This window comes from Scyliorhinus torazame, chromosome 11, assembly GCF_047496885.1.
Source record: "Scyliorhinus torazame isolate Kashiwa2021f chromosome 11, sScyTor2.1, whole genome shotgun sequence".
Lineage (NCBI taxonomy): Eukaryota > Metazoa > Chordata > Chondrichthyes > Carcharhiniformes > Scyliorhinidae > Scyliorhinus > Scyliorhinus torazame.
The window spans coordinates 96095146-96117913 of NC_092717.1; the positions used below are offsets into that span (position 1 = coordinate 96095146).

General features: G+C 43.9%; 1 protein-coding gene across 6 annotated transcripts in view; it reads right to left on the reverse strand.

The window, feature by feature from the left end:
- LOC140385401 (uncharacterized) overlaps window positions 1–22768 on the reverse strand; it is a 649931-nt gene that overhangs the window by 311573 nt on the left and 315590 nt on the right. For all 6 annotated transcript variants that reach the window (XM_072467513.1, XM_072467511.1, XM_072467516.1 and 3 more), the window contains 2 exons: window positions 20436–20678; window positions 19463–19693 (listed from right to left, as the gene is read on the reverse strand). In XM_072467513.1, coding sequence (XP_072323614.1) covers window positions 19463–19693; window positions 20436–20678 — 474 coding nt within the window. The remainder of the gene's footprint in view (window positions 1–19462; window positions 19694–20435; window positions 20679–22768) is intronic.

A 22768-nucleotide genomic window follows, 5' to 3' on the forward strand; every position in this document is an offset into this window, starting at 1 on the left:
GTCGTGGTGCACATAGGCACCAACGATATAGGTAAAAAACGTCCTACAAGCTGAATTTAGGGAGCTAGGAGTTAAACTAAAAAGTAGGACCTCAAAGGTAGTAATCTCAGGATTGCTACCAGGCTGTTGGGGAGAGTTTAAACTAATGTGGCAGGGGGGTGGGAACCGATGCAGGAAGTTGGAAGGTAGTAAAACAGGGACAGAAATAAAAGGCAGTAAGGGGAAAGTGTAAGGCAGAGAAGCTATAGTCAAAAATCAAAAAGGGCGACAGTACAAGGTACAGTGACTGAGGGGAGCTCAGTGAATAGGACCAGGAATACTAAAAGAAATAAAACGGGAATTGAAAACATTAATGGTAAGCGACGCGGCAGGTTGTTACATGAAGATATGGGTTCAACGACAAGGAAAATCAGGAGAAAGGTTAAGAGGAAATATAACTTAGGAGAGGTTACTGATCAAGGTGTTAAGATTCAGAACAGAGGTAAAAAAGCCAACATAAGTGTAGTTTATCTGAATGCTCGTAGTATTCGGAATAAGGTAAATGAGTTGATGGCGCAAATCATCGTGAATGACTATGATTTAGTGGCCATTACTGAAACATGGTTAAAGGATGGTCACGACTGGGAGTTAAATATCCGAGGGTATCAAACTTTTCGGAAGGACAGAGTGGATGGTAAGGGAGGTGGTGTAGCTCTGTTATTTAAGGATGACATCCGGGCAACAGTAAGGGATGACATAGGTGCTATGGAGGATAAGGTTGAATCCATTTGGGTGGAAATCAGGAATAATAAGGCGAAAAAGTCACTGATAGGAGTAATCTATAGGCCACCAAATAGTAACATTATGGTGGGGCAGGCAATAAACAAAGAAATAACAGATGCATGTAGAAATGGTACAGCAGTTATCATGGGGGATTTTAGTCTACATGTTGATTGGTTTTACCAGGTCGGTCAAGGCAGCCTTGAGGAGGAGTTTATAGAATGTATCCGCGATAGTTTCCTAGAACAGTATGTAATGGAACCTACGAGGGAACAAGCGGTCCTAGATCTGGTCCTGTGTAATGAGACAGGATTGATTCAGGATCTCATAGTTAGGGAACCTCTCGGAAGGAGCGATCACAATATGGTGGAATTTAAAATACAGATGGAGGGTGAGAAGGTAAAATCAAGCACTAGTGTTTTGTGCTTAAACAAAGGAGATTACAATGGGATGAGAGAAGAACTAGCTAAGGTAGACTGGGAGCAAAGACTTTATAGTGAAACAGTTGAGGAACAGTGGAGAACCTTCCAAGTGATTTTTCACAGTGCTCAGCAAAGGTTTATACCAACAAAAAGGAAGGACGGTAAAAAGAGGGAAAATCGACCGTGGATATCTAAGGAAATAAGGGAGAGTATCAAATTGAAGGAAAAAACATACAAAGTAGCAAAGATCAGTGGGAGACTAGAGGACTGGGAAATCTTTAGGGGGCAACAGAAAGCTACTAAAAAAGCTATAAAGAAGAGTAAGATAGATTATGAGAGTAAACTTGCTCAGAATATAAAAACAGATAGTAAAAGTTTCTACAAATACATAAAACAAAAAAGAGTGGCTAAGATAAATATTGGTCCTTTAGAGGATGAGAAGGGAGATTTAATAATGGGAGATGAGGAAATAGCTGAGGAACTGAACAGGTTTTTTGGGTCGGTCTTCACAGTGGAAGACACAAATAACATGCCAGTGACTGATGGAAATGAGGCTATGACAGGTGAGGACCTTGAGAGGATTGTTATCACCAAGGAGGTAGTGATGGGCAAGCTAATGGGGCTAAAGGTAGACAAGTCTCCTGGACCTGATGGAATGCATCCCAGAGTGCTAAAAGAGATGGCTAGGGAAATTGCAAATGCACTAGTGATAATTTACCAAAATTCACTAGACTCTGGGGTGGTCCCGGCGGATTGGAAATTAGCAAACGTGACACCACTGTTTAAAAAAGGAGGTAGGCAGAAAGCGGTTAATTATAGGCCAGTGAGCTTAACCTCGGTAGTAGGGAAGATGCTGGAATCTATCATCAAGGAAGAAATAGCGAGGCATCTGGATGGAAATTGTCCCATTGGGCAGACGCAGCGTGGGTTCATAAAGGGCAGGTCGTGCCTAACTAATTTAATGGAATTTTTTGAGGACATTAACAGTGCGGTATATAACGGGGAGCCAATGGATGTGGTATATCTGGATTTCCAGAAGGCCTTTGACAAGGTGCCACAAAAAAGGTTGTTGCATAAGATAAAGATGCATGGCATTAAGGGGAAAGTAGTAGCATGGATAGAGGATTGGTTAATTAATAGAAAGCAAAGAGTGGAGATTAATGGGTGTTTCTCTGGTTGGCAATCAGTAGCTAGTGGTGTCCCTCAGGGATCAGTGTTGGGCCCACAACTGTTCACAATTTACATAGATGATTTGGAGTTGGGGACCAAGGGCAATGTGTCCAAGTATGCAGACGACACTAAGATAAGTGGTAAAACAAAAAGTGCAGAGGATACTGGAAGTCTGCAGAGGGATTTGGATAGGCTAAGTGAATGGGCTAGGGTCTGGCAGATGGAATACAATGTTGACAAATGTGAGGTTATCCATTTTGGTAGGAATAACAGCAAAAGGGATTATTATTTAAATGATAAAATATTAAAACATGCTGCTGTGCAGAGAGACCTGGGTGTGCTAGTGCATGAGTGCAAAAAGTTGGTTTACAGGTGCAACAGGTGATTAAGAAGGCAAATGGAATTTTGTCCTTCATTGCTAGAGGGATGGAGTTTAAGACTAGGGAGGTTCTGCTGCAATTGTATAAGGTGTTAGTGAGGCCACACCTGGAGTATTGTGTTCAGTTTTGGTCTCCTTACTTGAGAAAGGACGTACTGGCACTGGAGGGTGTGCAGAGGAGATTCACTAGGTTAATCCCAGAGCTGAAGGGGTTGGATTACGAGGAGAGGTTGAGTAGACTGGGACTGTACTCGTTGGAATTTAGAAGGATGAGGGGGGATCTTATAGAAACATATAAGATTATGAAGGGAATAGATAGGATAGATGCGCGCAGGTTGTTTCCACTGGCGGGTGAAAGCAGAACTAGGGGTCATAGCCTCAAAATAAGGGGAAGTAGATTAGGACTGAGTTTAGGAGGAACTTCTTCACCCAAAGGGTTGTGAATCTATGGAATTCCTTGCCCAGTGAAGCAGTAGAGGCTCCTTCATTAAATGTTTTTAAGATAAAGATAGATAGTTCTTTGAAGAATAAAGGCCAGAAAGTGGAGCTGAGTCCACAAAAGATCAGCCATGATCTCATTGAATGGCGGAGCAGGCTCGAGGGGCCAGATGGCCTACTCCTGCTCCTAGTTCTTATGTTCTTTATATTCTCTGGAGTTTAGTAGCATGAGAGATGATTTCATTGACACATACAAACGTTTTGCAGGGCTCGACAAAGTAGATCCAGGAAGGCTGTTTCTGCTGGCTGGGGAGTGTCTGGAACCAAGGACGCAGTCTCAGAACATGAGGCATGTCGTGTTGGGTGTTCCGATGTACAAACGATCCAACACGGCTGGAGATGGTGTAACTCAACTTTATTAACTACTCAACAGCAACAGCACACTGCTAACTTGGGTACGTGCATTACCAGCTAATCTGTGGACCCTGTCCTATCACTATCTAGATGAGGCACTCAGCACATGGTGAATGTCTGAGTGGCAGGCTCTGAGCTCGGTGCTCTGAGCTGGCTGCTGCTGGAATCAGCGGGAACTGTCGTGTCCCCTGTTTTTATAGTGCGTGTGCTCTCACTGGTGATTGGTTGCGATGTTGTGTGTGTGTTGGTTGGTCCTACTGCCTGTCCATCAGTGTGTGTGTGATTGCGCCATGATATGCTGATCTAAATATCATGACAAGGCAGATCCTTTAGGACCGAGATGAAGAGGAATTTATTCACTCAGAGGGTGATGAATATTTTGAATGTGCAGGCTCTGTCATTGAATATGCTCAAGACAGATTGATAGATTTCTAAGTATTAAAGCTATCAACGGATACGGGGACTGCGCAAATTGGCTTAAAGGTAGAAGCTCAGCCTCTGTACCTGCCATAGCATTGAGCCTGTTCTGGTCAAAGACAATGCTTGGTTTCCTACTTATTTATCTGGATGGAGCAAATACTTCTCTTGCAAGGCTGTCCTTGTCTCTCCTGCATTGTAATTTCAGTATTCTTCTAAGAATCTATTTGGCATCTTTCTTTTCCCCAGATATACACTGCTCCTCAGTAACATAATTCGCTCCCATAGGCATGCTAACAATGCATAATTCGATCCATAAATTCTCACAAACTTTTAACAATTTCTATGGTTTCTAAATGCCTATCTGATGAAAAACAAATTCCTTCAATTGAACATTAGGACATTGGAAACCATGATTTTCAGTGCTGGTCGCAAATGTTGGTCCCTGAATAGTAATACTATCCCATTCCCTAGACTCTGGTTCAGGCTGGACAAGAACATGTGAAATCCTGGCGTAATACGGAAACCTGAACTGTTTAACAAAAGATACAGCATTTCAAAGAGCAGGATGGCTACCATTATCTCAGGGAAAATAGAGATAGGCAATAAATTCAGTCCTTTCAGTATTGCCCACTTATTGAAGCTGAATAAAAAATAAATTTGCCCATGTCCACAGAGCACACAATAGAGGTGCAAGGCCCAGATTTTTACAACTGAGAAAGGTAGCTCAAGTCAAAAAATTTCTTGAATGGAAATGGAAAAGTCAAACAGTTAAAGAGACCGGGCTCTTAAAAGAATGATCTCAATGTGGGTCTGTTTTGACAGCTGCAGAGAACTGCCATCTTTGATTGATTGACATTTCTAAGTGATTATAATAATTGGTTCTTTATGTGATACCTGTTGTCAATTTCTCAATGTTTATTTGCACATGATTAAGAGATGTTTTCTGTCATGGATACTTTAATGGTCTGTCTGATTGAGACAATTTACATGGTGGTAGGAACAGCACCCTCATCCCCAAAGAAAATTTGTGAATGGGTGTTTTTGTTCTGACCATTCCCCATATGCAATTGATACAATCTGGCTCATTGGTTCTTTACAAAGTCTTCACTGGGTAACTGGGCATTGAATGGGCTATACATTGGCATGGGAGATGTAAGGCGTCATTGGGGTGTATGGGGGAAGAGATTAGAGCCATAGAGGTTTACAGCATGGAAACAGACCCTTCGGCCCAACTTGTCCATGCCGCCCAGTTTTTAGTGTGAAAAAATTGCACCTCTGGACCCTTTTGTATCTCTCCCCTATCACCTTAAACCTATGCCCTCTAGTTTTAGATTCCCTTACCTTTGGGAACAATGTTGACTATCTACCTTATCTATGCCCCTCATTATTTTATACTCCTCGAGAAGATGGCACAGAGTTCGAATTGAAGGGGCATGGCGAGGTGAGGGGGAGGAGAGGGGGTTTCAGTGGTTTGATCTCACCTTTCAAAAGGTTCTCAAATCCAGATTCCTTTGAGGTCCGTGAACCATGAATCTTGAAAAAGCTGGCCAGACTCCATGCTAGGAGATGCCTACCCCCGCAATGGAGTAGGCCAGAGTCAACCTTAACCCACGCATGGGCGTGAATTACAGAACTAGGTCACGTCTGACATTTTTAAATGTCTCTGTAGTTGTTACAATGGTGCTAGAATCTGGACCCAAATGTTCGACAGAAGATCAGAGCAGCACTCTCCTGCTTTGACGGAAGGAGCCAGAAGGCCTTATCTGGCCAAAAACAACACGAACATTATTTAGCTTTTCCCTGATGAGAAATAATTGCAGTTGCAATCAGTGATAATCAATTCCCCTCATAATTGATTTCCTTATCTCTGAAAGGTGTGTGGATTTCAGAGGGGGCCTGCATCAGATGAATGACTTCTTTGGGTAAAAATAGACATCACAGAAATGAAGAGTAGTCGGGGCAAAATATCTGGGTAGGTTGGTGACATTCCAAGCACAGAAAGATTTGTCCTGCTCCTCTTAAGAATTTTTAATGGCAGGTGAGCGCAAACTTAGTGAATTTGTGTTCTGTCTGAAATTCGTATTACCAGTCCCACAGAAGATCCATTTACATTGTATCTTCCAACACCCCAGGAAACTTGAGCCCCTCTCTTTAAGAATAGCCAGAAACAAAAGATGGACCTGTTGCAGTGGCCTTTTATGCCCGATAAACAGCAAGAATGCATTCAACAAACCGTCTACATTTAGATAGCCAATCTTGATTCTGTAGAATAATGAAAATCTCTTATTGTCACAAGTAGGCTTCAAATGAAGTTACTGTAAAAAGCCCCTAGTCGCCACATTCCGGCGCCTGTTCGGGGAGGCTGGTATGGGAATCGAACCGTGCTGCTGGCCTGCCTTGGTCTGCTTTAAAAGCTAGCGATTTAGCCCAGTGTGCTAAAACAGCCCTCAATATAAACAAATAAAAATAATTAAGTTCTGTCAAAATAATGCACTTAAAAAACTCTTTGCTGCTGCATCATGTAATGCACTTTCAATTTGAGAGACTATAGTTAAAAACTCTGCATAAATTTGACAATTTTAGATAAGTATCAAGGTCCTTGTGGTGATATGCATCACTGTAAATAAACAAGGGGTTAATGCAAATACACTAAGACTAAGTAAACACTAGAGGGAGCACCAGAGACATCATGACATGCAGACATACAGCTAATGAACACATAGAATAGGACACGACCAATGGGCAGTCAAGACACCCAGAGGTGACACTACCACAAGGGGGCAACCCATATAAAAGTACCGGGCACACATGCTCTTTCTCGTTCCAGAGGCGACACTCAGAGAGAAGCACAGGGGCAGATCGGAAGCATCACACCCACCGCATGGCTTAAAGAAGACTGGTTAGTTAGACTGAGATTAGCAAGATTAGCAGGAGAGTCGAACTCAAGTAGGAGAATTGTTAACTGTTCAATAAATGTGTTAAACCTATCTCCAAGTCTGAACCTTCCTTTGTCAGAGCATACATCAAGGAAGCAGCTTATGCTACATAAAGAAGCATAAGACAACAGTCCTCAAGAAAATCAGGCACTACAGAAATAACTCACATTTATATTGCTTTTTTAATGTAGGAAATATCTCAAGCATTTTACAGAGGAATAAGATAAATAAATGGGCTTAGGTATGAGACAGACAATAACACCCATAAGGAGAAATCAGAGAGGGTGATGAAAATTTAAGAAGAGGAGATTGTGCAGAGAAAGAGGATACATAAAAATCCGAAGTCAAATACAAGTATCTGGAGTCTATTATTTATCACATTGCTGATATTTCGAGATTATGAAGTGCCGAATATACATCTCAGTTCAGTAGGGCATCACATTGGGCTGAAGTCTCCTTTTTTGAGACTAAGGGCTGGATTCTACTGTCCCCCAGCCGAGTGTTTCTCAGTGGCGCACTGTTCGGTGGTGGCGACATTCTCTACTCCCGCACCTCGTCAATGGGGTTGCCATTGAAGCACCTCACGCCGCCAGGAAATCCGTGGGCCAGGGTATCCTGCTGATGGGAACAGGGAACCCCAATGGCTGGAGAATTTTGGCCTAGGTGTCGTGGCAGGGGTGGGAATGTGGAGCGGCTGGCAGGAAAACACGCCAAATCAGGCCACGACCTCTATGTTTCCGGGCATTTTCACCCTATTCAGTGGCAGTGCAGGCCTGGGTGGCGAGTAGTCCACCGTTGTGTCCAGGTGCCATATCGAAAAGGCATCTAACATCACTGACCCACTATTGAAGAAAGAAGGCGGATCATCTGAAAATGACGATAGGTCTCCAGGCGCACTCTTGAGACTGAAAGATGGACTTGCTGACACAAAAGATGGATCTTCGCTTTCTGTGCCTCCCACCATATTCTACCCACATGACTGCCATCGAACACGCCAGCAGAGGCTTGGGAGATTTTCACCCATTGATTTGATTCTCCGCATATCACAAAATATATGTTCCACAAACTGAACTGTTAGAATGTAAAATGAACTGAAGCGGCTGCAATATGCATGACAAGAGGATAAGAATTCAAGCATAAATTAAGAAAATATTGCTACTACAAAGCAAAGAGACTTCACAAAGTAGAAAATCCTACATATGTCTATTCTTATGATAGGCGAACACCATTTTGCATTGCATAGTGTGTTTATGAATGATTCATCAGAAGGCACATATCCTTAGCTACCAATTATTTCTTTGGGACAGCTAGCCTGTCAGAGAGAAGCTGCTCGTCTAGATGAAAGATTTGATTCTGAAAATGAGACAGCGTTTGCTGAATATAAGAAACGAATAATAAATTGCTTAGAATCGTAGGGTGGAATTCTCCCATTTTGAGTCTAAGTACAGTGGTAGGCGGCTGTGGCAGTGCATGTCCCACCCGCCAGACTAGCCGGATCCCGCACCAAATCCAGTGCTTGGGAGCTCATTAATTATTCACCATTAATTGCCCACCATTGAAGAAAGAAGTTGGATGACGTGAAAATGAAGTTGGATCTGCGGTAAATCGTTCCTCTCTGTCTCTCCTGGCGGGCCCTCAGCTGAAAGTACTGGCAGCATATTAATATCAGTCCAGCACACTCATATCACTCTCTCCAGCCCACCTGTCTTTACCAGACTGTGCAGGATGTCCAAAACCCAGAGACAAAGGCTCGCAGCCTCAAGAAGAAGGTAGCACCAGCTTTCCACGCCAGAGCCTTCTAGGCCCTTATTGAGGAGTCCAAGCCCACCAATATATGCTCTACCCAAGGGATGGCTCAAAGACACACCTGGGAGGCTATTGCCCAGGAGGTAAGCACAGCTGTTGACTGCCCATGAAGCATCATGCTGAGCAGGAAGTGGATCTCATCAGCTCCACCAGGGTAAGTTCTCTCTCAGCTCCCTCCACTATCTAACTCTCAACATGGCAACATGTACTCAAATGGGTACGCTCTCCACGGAGGGGGAACATATCAACACTAAATCTCTCAACAAAACTTTCACAATACCTCCAACCCATCTGTTATGTTGCTCGAACTCCAATCTCTGTCCCTTCTGGGGAGGGTTCACTACACAAGAGAAATGCATTTCGCTCAAACCCCTGCCCCAACCCCTCTGATCACATCTCTTTCTTTTGTCTGCATACAGGCCAAACTTGTGCACAACATGTGCGAGTGAGCCCTGACAGGAGAGATGCAGAGATCAACGGTCTCACCAAATTCGAGGAGACAGCTGCAGAGCTCACTGGTGAGGACTGGGATTGTTCCTGTGGCAATTCAGAACTTGGCCTTCCCCAACAACCTCTTATAGATCTCAAGTACATCAATTCACCTAATCCTGCATCTCCAAGTGAGGGCAATATACCCAGAATTAGCTTCAGCTCATTCACTACAGGCTTTCTGTGTTTTTTAGATACCAGCAGACCGTGGCCAGCTGCCAGCCCAGCAGCTCTCCGAGCTCCTGAAGCACGTCTGAGGATGAGGCGACCAGTACAGACACACACCCTGTTGGGACGCAGTTCTAGATTAGACTCAGGGTCAATTTCTGGCGAACACCTCACTGACATGTCCCTGCAGCAGTCGGGGGCAGAGACAACCCCAGATCTCTGGCATCCAGAGGGCTGCTGGAGACCAGCTATCAGCTCAGCCTCAGTCAGATGATGAACATCTGGAAGCAGCTGTCAGCTCACTGGTGAAAATGCAAAGGGAGGCAGTGGAACATCAGGCTGAGGTTCGAGAGTCATGCAGCGGACTACAGTAAAAGATGGAAGAGTCTGTCTGCTTCCTGTCTGATGTAATGGCTCCGTCAAGTGAGCGCCGTGAGACCACCATGGAGACCTTGGTCCATCAGGTCCAGCTGGATTTGCATTCGGTCATCCGCTCCATGGCCACACACTCTGGTGGACACCATCAGGTAGTATGCCACATGGGAACTGATCACCTTGACCTCTAGGAGCCCCATTTCTTGCAGGTGTCATGCTGGGGCCTTGAGGCACCCACAGGGAGGCTGAGTGTCAGCCGGACATCACAGAGATCTCCACTCAGGACACCCCAAGGGTGTGCAGTCACTTAGACTCCCCTCTGCTTGTGCCCACACTAACTCCAGTAGCACTAGCCGGTAAAGTGCTTCTGCTCCTGAAGAGACGACCCTTATAGGCTGGACCCTCCAGGACTCGAGTCACAAGAGGACATCCACTAATGTCATGACAGGCATCAGGGCATTGCAGTCAGCAGGCTGCCTCTGTCCTGCTGTGGATATTGGGGCTGAACCAAGACTTAATGGTAGAGATACGAAGTTAAAAAGTGTTGATGTTACCTCAGGGTAACGGATGGCTATCACTGTGAATAATTGCACTTTTTGAAAGCTATTCCATAGGGGTATGTGAATGTAATGATTAAACAAAAACATTTTGCTTTGGACCTTTACAATCTTCTTATGCAGAGTTTCAATCTTCCTTACACACAGTGTCCCCTTTTAAGATTAACATTCATATGATGCCAACCCCAATGCCACTTGGCACTGAACCCTTGTGTGTTGTCAGGGAGATGTGTGTAATTATTTATTCGGAGTGTATGATGGATGAGTTCTCAATCATTAGTCCTGAAGGTACACCAATGGCTGCTGAGGGGGATTAGAGAAGTGATTCTTTGCACATCAGAGTTTCTGTTATAACCTGCCTGCTTACCATTGGCTGGGGACTAATGACAATCCCACAATCCTGTGGGAGTATGAGCTTCCCCAATGAGGGGGCGGAGAAATCATTAGCAGACTCCCTGTATAAATAAAGCTGGCCAGTTTGGGACCAACAGGGAGGAGTGAGCAGCAAGCGAAGTTGCTGCTATATATGTTATTGTCAATAAATGTTATTTCTTGTATCCTTGAAACTCGTGCTGGATTCTTCGTGGCCCTCACAAAGGTTTCCTAATTGAAAGTGTCCCAAACAGAAAAATGCACTTTAGGATGAGAGCCCTAAGCTGCTCTGCACTTCCTTCTGTTGTGGGAAACATTCAGCCTCAATTCACATCGCTGTTTTTCCTTGCTGGATTTTACGTTGACAAAGTGAACACATAACCAGGACTCCGAGGACCATAGCTGAGATCTGGTCCCGGTGAGTCGTGAGATCTTAAAGCCCAAGTATGAATGCAAGATCCAGCCTCTCAGCGATAGTTCAACTATTCCCTCAGAAGTCACAAAATGGCTTGGAGGGCTAGAGGAGATGTCTCCTGATGACTGGAATTAGTTTTACTCCTCTTGGAACCTTTCAGCTATGAGGGCGTTACGAGCTCGCCTCCCACATCTCCCCTCCTCCAGGACATCATGGCATTCATGTTATCCCTCAGCATCTCCCTGGGCTTCCTGAACCTCCTCATCTTTATCTTCCGAGGAGGGCTCCTCCTCCGCCAGTTCACCTTCCGGCAGGGCCTTACCTCTCTGCGTATTCAGGTTGTGAAGCGCACCACAAACTGCAATGATGACACAAACCTTCTCCGATGCATATAAGCAGAGAGCCACCTGAGGATTCAAGCATCTGAATCGCACCTTCAGCAGTATAATGGTCTGCTCTATGAGGGAGTTTGAGGGGATGTTTGCAGATGACTGCACAATGTTCAGCTCCATTCGCGACTCCTCAGAGAATGAAGCAGTCCATGTCCAAAGGGAGCAAATACCTGGACAATATCCAGCCTGGGTTTGATAAGTGGCAAGTTACATTCGCGCCACAGTGCCAGGGTCCCAGGTTCGATTCCCGCTTGGGTCACTGTCTGTGCGGAGTCTGCACGTTCTCCCGGTGTCTGCGTGGGTTTCCTCCGGGTGCACCGGTTTCCTCCCACAGTCTAATGATGTGCAGGTTAGGTGGATTGACCATTCTAAATTGCCCTTAGTGTCCAAACAAAGGTGGGGTTACTGGGTTACGGATAGAGGGTGGAGGTGTGGGCTTAGGTAGAGGGCTCTTTCCAAGGGCGGGTGCAGGCTTGATGATCCGAATGGCCTCCTTCTGCACTGTAAATTCTATGACCTCTATGACCGCACAAGTGTCAGGCAATGACCATCTCCTCCAAGAGAGGAACTAACCACCACCCCTTGACATTCAATGGCATTACCATTGCTGAATCCCCCACAATCAACATCCTGGCGGGGTTACCATTGATCAGAAACTGAACTGAATTAGTCATATTAATACTGTGGATGCCAGGGCAGGTCAAAGGCTAGGAATCCTACTGTGAGTAACTCACCTACTAACTCCCCAAAGCCTGTCCACTATCTACAAGGCACAAGTCAGGAGTGTAATGGAATACTCTCCACTTGCCTGGATGAGTGCAGCCCCAACAACACTCAAGAAGCTCCTAACAACCAGGACAAATCAGTCCGCTTGATTGCTCCTCCTTTCACAAACATACAAACCCTCCACCACCGACGAATAGTGGCAGCCTTGTGTACCATCTACAAATGCACTGCAGTAACTCATCAAGGCTCCTCCAACAGCACCCCCAAACCCACGACCACTACTATCTAGAAGGACAAGAGCAGCAGAGCTGGAACCCCACCACCTGGAGGTTCCCTCCAAGTCACTCACCACCCTGACTTGGAAATATATTGGCGCTCCTTCACTGTCGCTGGGGCAACATCCTGGAACTCCCTCCCTAACAGCACAGAGGGTATACCTACACCTCAAGGACTGCAGCAGTTCAAGAACGCAACTCACCACCATCTTCTGAAGGGCAACTAGAGATGGGCAATAAATGCTGGCCTAACCAACAATGCCCACATCCCTTAAATTAATAAAAAATAATGTGCTTTTCATGGTTTCACACCAACTTGACAGAACGGAAGCCCTTGCGGCTGCTGCAAGGGAGCCTCTATAGCCATATGGGAGCAGTCTATTGCTTCCTTCACCCGAGGGAATACAGAGATATCTGCGAACCCCATGAATTTCTGAGCCTGGCTATCCTTACCCACAGCAAAGTTCACATAACGATGGGCCCTCCTGTAAAGAGCACTGGCCACCTCCTGAATGTACCATTATGTTACGGACGTGAAATGCCGCAAAGGTCCCCAGTTGCTCCCTGGAAAGGCACAGAGGCAAAGAAATTGAGTGCTTCCAACATCTTCAGGGCCACTGTAAGGGGGAAGCCTCCAAACCCCTGAGGTGTCAGGTCTTCTCAGAGCATGTGGCATATGTGGCAAACCGGACTTCTGGACAATCGCAGCCATATCCTACACTGCCTGTCACTCATTTGTAGAAAGGAGACTGGTGAATGATAGACCCTTGGTGTTGCCAATTGTCTCTGCAGTCTGGGACTCATCTCCTCAGCCTCCTATTGATGATCATGTTCTCTCTGACCTTATCCCCCAGGAAATGACATTGAAACTTATTCCTTGATATATTTATGAGTGATAACCTGGTAGTGTCATTATTCCAGGCGAATATGGGTTCATTTTTAAAAAGCTAAACATTTTGATCAGACTGCTGAGTTTACAACCTGTGATTTGAATAATTCAAAATGACTTTAAAAATCTATACAGAACAACTTATTAGTTTCATTGATGCACACTAGTGAGTTTTTCAGTAAATTAAATATATTTTAATATTTAAAAGCTTTTAAATACTGTACATCATTGCTCCGGGCCTCCTCGAAGGACCACCTATAGGAACAATTAGCAGAAGCTCGGCAGTGGAATCTGCAGGCGTGACCAGATTTTGTTTTGGGGTTTAGGATGTGCAGGCTAGTGGCTGACGGGCAGCTTCCTGTGAAATGTTTTTAAACCAGTGCGGCAAAATGTGGAAACTCAATTTGTACTGGACGTCATTTGCGCTTGCAATTTCTCAATCTTTTGCACTGTTTGGTGACTTCAATGAAGAAAACCCAGAACTAAGATTCTAGGGCAACAAACATAATGGTATTCCGAAGGGGACAAAATGATTATGGTTCAAAAATGTAACACTGACTGAGGTCTAAAAATTTCCTTGATCTCAAGCATGTGTAGCACATAGCTTTTACATTTACTGAAAAGACTCTCCAGAATTATTCCATTCAAAATAAAGTTGCTGCCCCCTTCCCCTTATTAGATTCTTATCAGCCTACAAGTGCAATCCAGAAATTCTGAGTGCCTAGTTGGGATGATTCTTTAACTGCAGTCAGGAAAACTACACAGCAAGCATTATTATTTAACCTGCGTATTATTACATTTTCCCTGTCTGATAGAAATGCTTAGCAAAAAAGCTAAATGTCCTTCTCCACCTTTTTTTTGGTTTGTAACACCATATGAAGTGACAGAAATCAGTCCCATTATGTTCGCATTTTCGCTCATTGGAGTCTGCACAATGACTCCAAAAGAGATTTGGGGAGCCATTCTAAAGTGAAGTATATATCGTCACATGAAAGTGTGCCAGTCATGAACCTATTAGCAGCAAAATGTTTTTGAACCTAATTCTTAAACAAGAAGCAATAACTGCATGAAAAGAACTGTAACATCGGAGCAGAGAAGTGGGAAAAGAAATGTTTTATGCATCGCTGGGAATTTCTTTAGTTCATACATCTCCATATTCCTCTGAGCCACGTGTAGTAAAGTTAAATAACATATCTTCTACTGAATTTAAGCTAAAAATGATTTATCTTCACATACAGAGGAAAATGTAATAAAAAGGGTTAATATTAAATATGCAAATGAGTAGGCTACATCATCAGTGATGAATTGGCAGCACGGTGACATAAATGGGTAGCACGATGGCGTCATGGTTAATACTGCTGCCTCACAATGTAGGGACCCAGGTTCGATACCTTCCTTAGGTGACTATCTCTGTGCAGTTTGCACGTTCTCCCAGTGTCTGTGTGGATTTCCTCTGGGTACACCAGTTTCCTGCCACAGTCCAAAGATGTGCAGCTTAGGTGGATTGCCCATGCTAAATTACCCCTCGTGTCCAGGGATGTGCATGTTCGGTTACGGGGATAGGGCGGTGTGGGCGGGGAGTGGACCTGGTTAGTACTCTATTGGAAGGTCAGTGCAGACTTGCTGGGACGAATGGTCTCCTTCTGCACTGTAGGAATACTATGACTTTTTTTGAGTATGATCACACAGAGTTCTACATTGAGCCTTGTGTAGAGCCTACCATGTAGTTAGCATAATGATAACTAAAATATAGTTTGCTAATGGTATCTCCTCCAGCCTTACCTGTAAGTGCAGAAACACAACTACCACGTACCGGAACAAGGCCAAGAATAACAACAAAAATACACCCACAATATTCTTCCTAATACCTCAGATGAAATACTGACATCATTCATTCATGATATGGAAGTATCTCTAAGCCTGTCATACCTCTATCATCAGTAACACAACCTGAAGAAACACCTCAAAGGCTATTTCACTAAAGCCAGCCACATACTGCAAGAACCTCCTCAGGCAGCTCCAACAATAACATTAAGTTGTACTGTTATCACCCCTTTAATCAATAAAACACTGAGCCGCAAAAGTGGATATTAGGTCAGATGGTCAAAAACTTATTAAAGAGGTAGGTATAAGGAGGAGAAAGGGATAGAGAGGTGGTGAGGTTAAGGAATGAATTCCAGAGCTTGAGACCTTGGTGCTTCAAGCCACAGATATCAACGGTGCAGCAATTAAAACTGGGGATGGTCAGAAGGCCAGAATTAGAGGAGTGCAGATATTAGAGTGCAAAGGAGATTACAAAGATAAAAAGGGGCAACGCCATGGAATGGACTTGAGAAAAAGAATGAGAATTCTAAAAATCAATACATTGGTTTAGTGGAAGCCAGTTTAGGTCAGCAAGCAGAGGAGTGATGAGTGAACGGGTCTTAGTGTGAGTTAAGACGTAGCCACAGAGTGTTGGGTGACCTTATGTTCCGGAGGGTAGGATGTGGCAAACTGGCCGGAAGTGCATTGGAATAATCAAATCTGGAGGTAACAAAGGCAGGGAAGATCTAATTGCAGCTAGAATAACACTTATGATAGCTTCCGTTCCTGCTCCCAGGAAGGGAAACTGTTACCCCCGATGTCCTGCAAGGATCTACACTTGGCCCCTCTTCTTTTTCTCATCAACATGTTTCCCCTGGGGAAATTAATCAAAAGCAAGACACTTGTTTTCACATGTACAATGCCAACATACCACTTTACCTCACCACTACCACTCTCAATTCCTCCAACGTTGCTAAATTATCAGACTGCTTACCTGAAATCCAGTACTGGATAAGCCAAAACAATTCCCAATGAAATACTGGAAAGACTGAAACTATTGATTTTGCTCGCTGCTCAAAACTTTGTTCCCTAGCTGACTCCATTCCTCTCATTGGAAAATATCTGAGGCTAAATCAGACAGTCACAGCCTTTGTATCATATTTGATCCCTGCATGAATACCTCCAAGGACACCTATTTCTACCTCTGTAGCAGCAGCAGACTTTGCTGCATCTCAGAGCATCTGAGCTGAAACCCTTGTTCCTTCCTTTGCTACTTCCAGACTTGACTTTTCTAACACACCTCTGGCCAAGCTCCAATATTATGCATCCAAATCTATGCTGTCAATCCAAACTCCTCACACCAAATCCTGTTCATCTTCACCCCTGTACTCGCTGATCGACAACGCCTTGCTTTTAAAATTATCATCTATGTTTTCACAAACTTCCATGGCCTCACCCCTTCCTATCTCTTCAATTTTCTCAAAGCAGCTGTCCAAGTTATCTGCTTTCACCAGCTCCTGGCCTTTTCAGCATCCCTGAATTTATTTATTCCATTGGTGGCAGAGTCTTCAGCTATCTAGGCACTCTGCTTTTGTGTTCCTTCCTTCAACCTCTTTGACTTCATATTTCTCTTTCCTCCATTAAGACACTCCTTAAAGCTTAGGGCCGGGATTCTCAAATCCTGCGGCCAAGTTCTGATGCCGGCGTGAAACGCGGCAGGAGCCACTCCGGTGGCAACGGGCCAGAAGTGGCAGGTATCCATCCCTTCCTAGGGGGCTAGTACGGCGGCGGAGTGGTGTCCGCAGCTCCGGCGCCCGAAAGCTGGCGCGAGTCTGCGCATGCATGCCACGGTGGGCGCGAGTTTGTGCATGTGCGTGGCTTCCCGTCCCCGCGTCAGCCCCCGGGCAATACGGCGGAGCCCTACAGGGGCCCGGCGCGGTGGAACATAGGCCCTCACGGAACTAGCCCGCCCGCCGATCGGTAGGCCCCAATCGCGGGCCAGGCCACCATGGAGGCCCCCCCCCCGGAGTTGGACCCCCCCCTCCCCCCTGCCCCCCACCAAGGCGACCCCCACAGACAGAACTCGGAGGTCCCGGCGGGTAGGACCATACATAACCCACGCTGGTGGGACTCGGTCGAACTCGGCGAGCACTCGGCCCGTCGAGGCCTGGAGAATCGCTGGGGGGTGGGGCGCTTTCAAGGCCCCCGACCAGCGCGGCGGCGATCCCGCAGGCGCCCGAAAATCGGCACCGGAGAATCAGCGAGCATGCTTCGGGGTGGTGTGGCGCGATTCTCGAGCGCCCCCCCGCCCCCCCAAACCCGGCACAGGGTCGGAGAATCCCTGCCTAGGTCTTTGGCCATAATCTAATTTTGCTTTATTGGCTTCCTGTGAAGCTACTCTTGGGGTGGTTTACTGTTAAAGGCATTATGTATACATATTATAGAATCCCTACAGTGCAGGAGGTCGCCATTTGGCCCATCAAATCTGCACCGGTCCTCTGAAAGAGTACCCTACCTCGGCCCCCTCCCCTGCAACCCCGTAACCCTACCTAACCTTTGGACACTGGGGGACAATTTAGCAAGGCCAATTCACCTAATCTGCACATCTTTGGACTGTGGGAGGAAACCGGAGCACCCGGAGGAAACCCATGCAGACACAAAGAGAATGTGCAAACTCCACTCAGACAGTCAACTCTGGTCCATAGCGCTGTGAGGTAGCAGTGCTAACCACTGTGCCACAGTGTTGTTGTCTTTGATGGCTGAAGAAGGACGGAATCAGGGAATGTCATGGAGTTGGAAAGAGATGGTCTTGGGGATGCGACGAATAAGTGGTCTGAAGTTCATCTCGGAGTCAAATGACAGCAAGGCTTCAAGCAGTCTGTTTCGGCCTCATGACATGTACAAGTGGAAGAAATAGAGTTGGTGGCTCGGGTATGGATTTTGTGGTGAAGATCCAAGACATTGATTTTGTCTTCTCAATATTTAACTGGAAGAAATTTCTGATCATCCAGTACTAGATGTAGGACAAGCAGTCTGACAATTTAGGGATGTTGAAGTGGTTTACAGAGGTGACAGTGAGGTAGAGCTGGATGTCATTAGAATATATAGTGGAAACTAGTGCTGTGCTTTCACATGATGTCACCGAGGCGCAGCATATAGAAGAGAGATAGGATGGAGTCAAGGATAGATCCTTGTGGAACACCAGATGTAAGAGCATGGGAGTGGGAAGAGAAGCCATTGCAGGTATTTCTCTGGATACAATTAGTTGGGAATAGAACCAGGATGGTCAGTATTACTCAGTTGAACAACAATGGAGAGGCACTGTGGGAGAGTGGTATGGTTATCATGCCAACTGCTTTAGATAGGTTGACAAGGACGAAGGGGAAAAATTTACCATGGTCACAATTCATTACGTTTTGCTAAGGGATTCATGCATGGAGTTCCCAAAAAGATGGACATGAATTTGTGAGGCGACAACATTTTCAAAGATGTTGGACTGGAAAGGGAGGTTGGAGATGGGGTGATAGTTTTCAAGACAGAGGGACCAAGTAGATATTTTTTTAAGGAGAGGTGCAGCAGGTTTGAAAGAAATGGATCATATTTGAAGTGAGAGAGCGATTAACGATACCAGCTAAGAAGAGAGTGATGAAGTAGGGTTAGAAGGTGCATGGGATGTGTGGGCAAAGAGTGATACAAGGAAGTGATCAGAAATGGAACTGATATGATGTGAACTACGTAGAAGAGATGGCAAGATCATTGAGGTGCTTATATGGGTCAGAGAGTTTACATGCAGAGAGAGGTAAGGGAGGATAGGAAGGTAGTGAATTCAGAAGAGTGAGATCATGATGAATTTCAATTGAGGTTAATATCATTGAGGATAAGAAGTCACTTAGTGCAGTGGCTCGGGGGGCTGGGTTGGGGGACGATGACGACGATACAATAAGGATACCTCAATGAGAAAATGTAAATGAATAATTCAGGCTGGGAGAGTTTTACAATTGAGCAATTAAAGAGTCCATCTGATCCACCCTTCAGAATGGAAATGAGAAAGGGTTCTATAACGGACAAGTAATTTGCTGTGTAGACTGCTGTCCGGATTATTCAGGAAAAAAAGGTATACCTGACTGGCGTTCCCATTGCAAAGTAATACAAGTGCATGTTTCTTTGATTGAAATATTGTATGTTTAAACATATAATTAACGTGATTAATAATGCAATCAAACAACAAAACTGAATTACTGATGAAAGATAACATACCTGATTACTTGAATACGTTGATTCTTCTTCAAAACTTCGCACATGTTTCTCTAGCTCTTGTATTCTATCTATGTTTGTTTGATTTTTCTGCTTGTACAGATCTGCAGTAGCTTCAGAGGCTTTTCCCTGAATGTGGCTTTCTGTAATTTTATCCTTTAGAAGATCAATCTGTTCTCTTAAGTGCAAATTCTCACCATTCTGTTTTTTGATGGTGCCTTCATGTTGCTCAACCTATAGAAACAAACAGTTTGCTTTGATAGAAGGCAATCCCATTTCTCATTGGCTTTGGGTGGAGCTGTTTAGTTTTCCAGAAAAATATTACACTATTGGGATAATTTGAAAACTTTAATTTTATCCTCTAAAAATCATTTGTGTAAAGACCACATTAAAACATTCAGATTGGTCTAGGCAGAAGTCAGAGGTAAAACATTGATAGATTTACAATGAGATCTGTTGCTGGTTTTAGCCATTGGCACTTTAAATAGATGCATTTACTATTTGTTGAACCAGAACAATCACAGCAAATTTTATAGATGATATCCCTTAGGAAAAAATTTACTTGAACAAATATACAGTTATGCACCATATTTCTACACATAGTAATTGTCATGCAGAAATGTTGTATCAATAAATGGAAAAACATCATCAAGCAAAATTTTTATTTGGAGTAAATTGACTGAAATTCTAACTTTCTTTGAAATAGCCACAAAGCAGCAAAGATGTCTTTTTTAGTTTCCAATTGTAGGATGCTCCAAAAGATGCCAACTGTTAAAATCCGCCTTCGTAAATCCGTAGTTTAAATAAGGACTTTAATGTTTTTTTAAATTTGAAAATAATGACAAAGGTACGGACAATATATGGAAGTGAATATTTAGTTTTGTAGGTTGAGCCTAATCACTGGAGTAAATAAAATTGAGAAAGTTTTAAGGGCTGATGTTTAGTGTAATATATTCAGGGTTTCCTTAACACTTACTAGGTTTGTGGTCTTGTGATGAAGTTGCTTTGCTTTTTCCGAGTCTTCCTTGAGTTGTTTTATTATTGTCTTGTATTCCTGCACTCTAGCAAGAGTATCCTGCAATTCAGTTATGCTTGAATCCAACTCGTTTTGCACCAAAAGGTTCTTCTGTGACCATCGTTCCAAATCAACATTGTGGGATTGCTTTGCGACATCCAAATCATTGTGCAAGTGTGCAATATTCTTTTCATTGGATTGTAGCTATAATTTTTAAGAAAAGCATCTCATCAAATAGATATGCCTCTGCAACATAACATTTTACAATATATACTTTGAAAAAAGACACACATTGAAGCTTTTAATTGTCATGTGAGAGTACCTGTAAGAAATGGGTGTTTAAGAAATGTACCTTTATGGAATGGGTGTTTATCAGTGATGTCAGAGTGTGGGTGGAGCTGGGCTGTCTAGCAGCTTTTTACTTTTGTTTTAGGCTGTTTGCTGCAGGGTGTGTTTTAGTTTCGTTTTCAGTGTGGGAGCTGAAGCCAGACAAAGCAGGTGTACTGTTGATCTCTCTGCCATGAAAAGACTATCACTTGATTATTTGGTGAATTTGGAATTATAAATGTTTTCAGTAGTGAATGTAAATCTGATGTGCTTCTGTGAAAAGGTGTTTCTTTTGTCTTCTGGATGTTGTTTGGGAAGATATTAAAGGGTTACTTAGCATTTTATTCTTTGGGGGTTGTATTTGAATTGATGGTTGCTAAGATGTTCACTGTATGTTTTAAAAAGGTTAACTTGAGTTCATAGAATAAACATTGTTTTGCTTTAAAAATACTTTTCCATTTCTGCTGTACCACACCTGTAGAGTGGGCCGTGTGCTCCCCATACTACAATCTATTAAAAGCTATGGGTCAGGTGAACTCCATGATACACTTTGGGGTTCTCCAAACCCTGGCCCATAACAAATTGGGGGCTCGTCCGGGGTAAAAGTCTATTTATTGGACTGGCTTAGCGAACTTAAAGACAGTGAGGGGTGAGCATATTGTGGTTGCTTATCAGGTGTGGTATTCCAGTTTAAGTGGGGACTGTGTTGTGGACAATGACTCTTTCAGAGGCTCTGAGGTTTTTGGAGGTGGAGACGGTCACACGCAGTATCTTATGGACAGTGACTAAAAGCAGACTGTTAGATTCGGCAAAAACATTGCAGTTAACATTACCTGACAAAATGAGAAAAGGTGAGGTAATTATGGCGGTGGCTAAGCATTTAAAGATGCCTGAGATACAGTTTGACTCATTGGAAATGGCAAAAATTCAGTTACAAATTAAACAAATGGAACATGAGGAAGAATTAAAGCAGCTTGAATACGAAAGAGAGGAGTAAGAAAGAGAGAGGAAAAAGAAAAGGAGAGAGAAGAAAGTTGAAAAGAAAGAATAGCCCGAGCAGAACAAAAAGAAAGAGAAAGGGAGATAAAGATCAGGGAAAAAGATAAAGAGAGAGAGTTTGAACTTCAGAAAATGGCCATGAAACATGACAATCAGTTAAAATTGGCCAACGTAAAGGGAAACGTACAGTTGGATAATAGTGATGAGGATAGTGAGAAAGAGCCTCAAAGTCGAAGGCTTGGTGGGGATCTATTTAAATATGCCCAAGCTTTGCCAAGGTTTGACGAGAAGGTGGTGGAAGCCTTTTTCATTTCATTTGAGAAGGTGGCTAAACAAAGTAAATGGACACAGGACATGTGGGTATTACTGATTCAAACAAAGCCGACAGGTAGGGCTAGTGAAGTGTTTGCATCACTACTGGAGGAGGTATCTGGGAGTATGAGGAGGTGAGAAAATCCATCTTGGGTGCATATGAACTAGTGCCTAAAGCCGACAAACGTTCAGCAATTTAAGGAAAGAATTTGGTCAAACATACATGGAGTTTGAAAGGCTCAAACAGAGTAATTCTGATAGGTATAAGGGCTTTGAAAATAGACCAAACGTATGAAGTTCTCAGAGAAATTACGCTTTTGGAGGAGTTTAAAAATTCAATTCCTGATGTAGTGAGAACTCATGTGGAAGAGCAGAGGGTTAAAACTGCAAGGTTAGCAGCAGAAATGGCAGATGAATATGAATTAGTTCTTAAATCAAAGCTTGGTTTCCGACATCAGTTTCAGCCTGTGAGGGATAGAAACTGGGGACATGAGAAATACTCAAGTGGTAAAGGTAAAGGTGATCTGATGGGAGATAATAAGGAGAAAATTCCTCAGATTAAAAAAGATATCCAGGAGGGTGGAAAAGAAATGAAGTTTCAAATGTTTTTGCTGCAATGAACTAGGCCATGTAAAGTCAGTGTTGGTGGTTGAAGA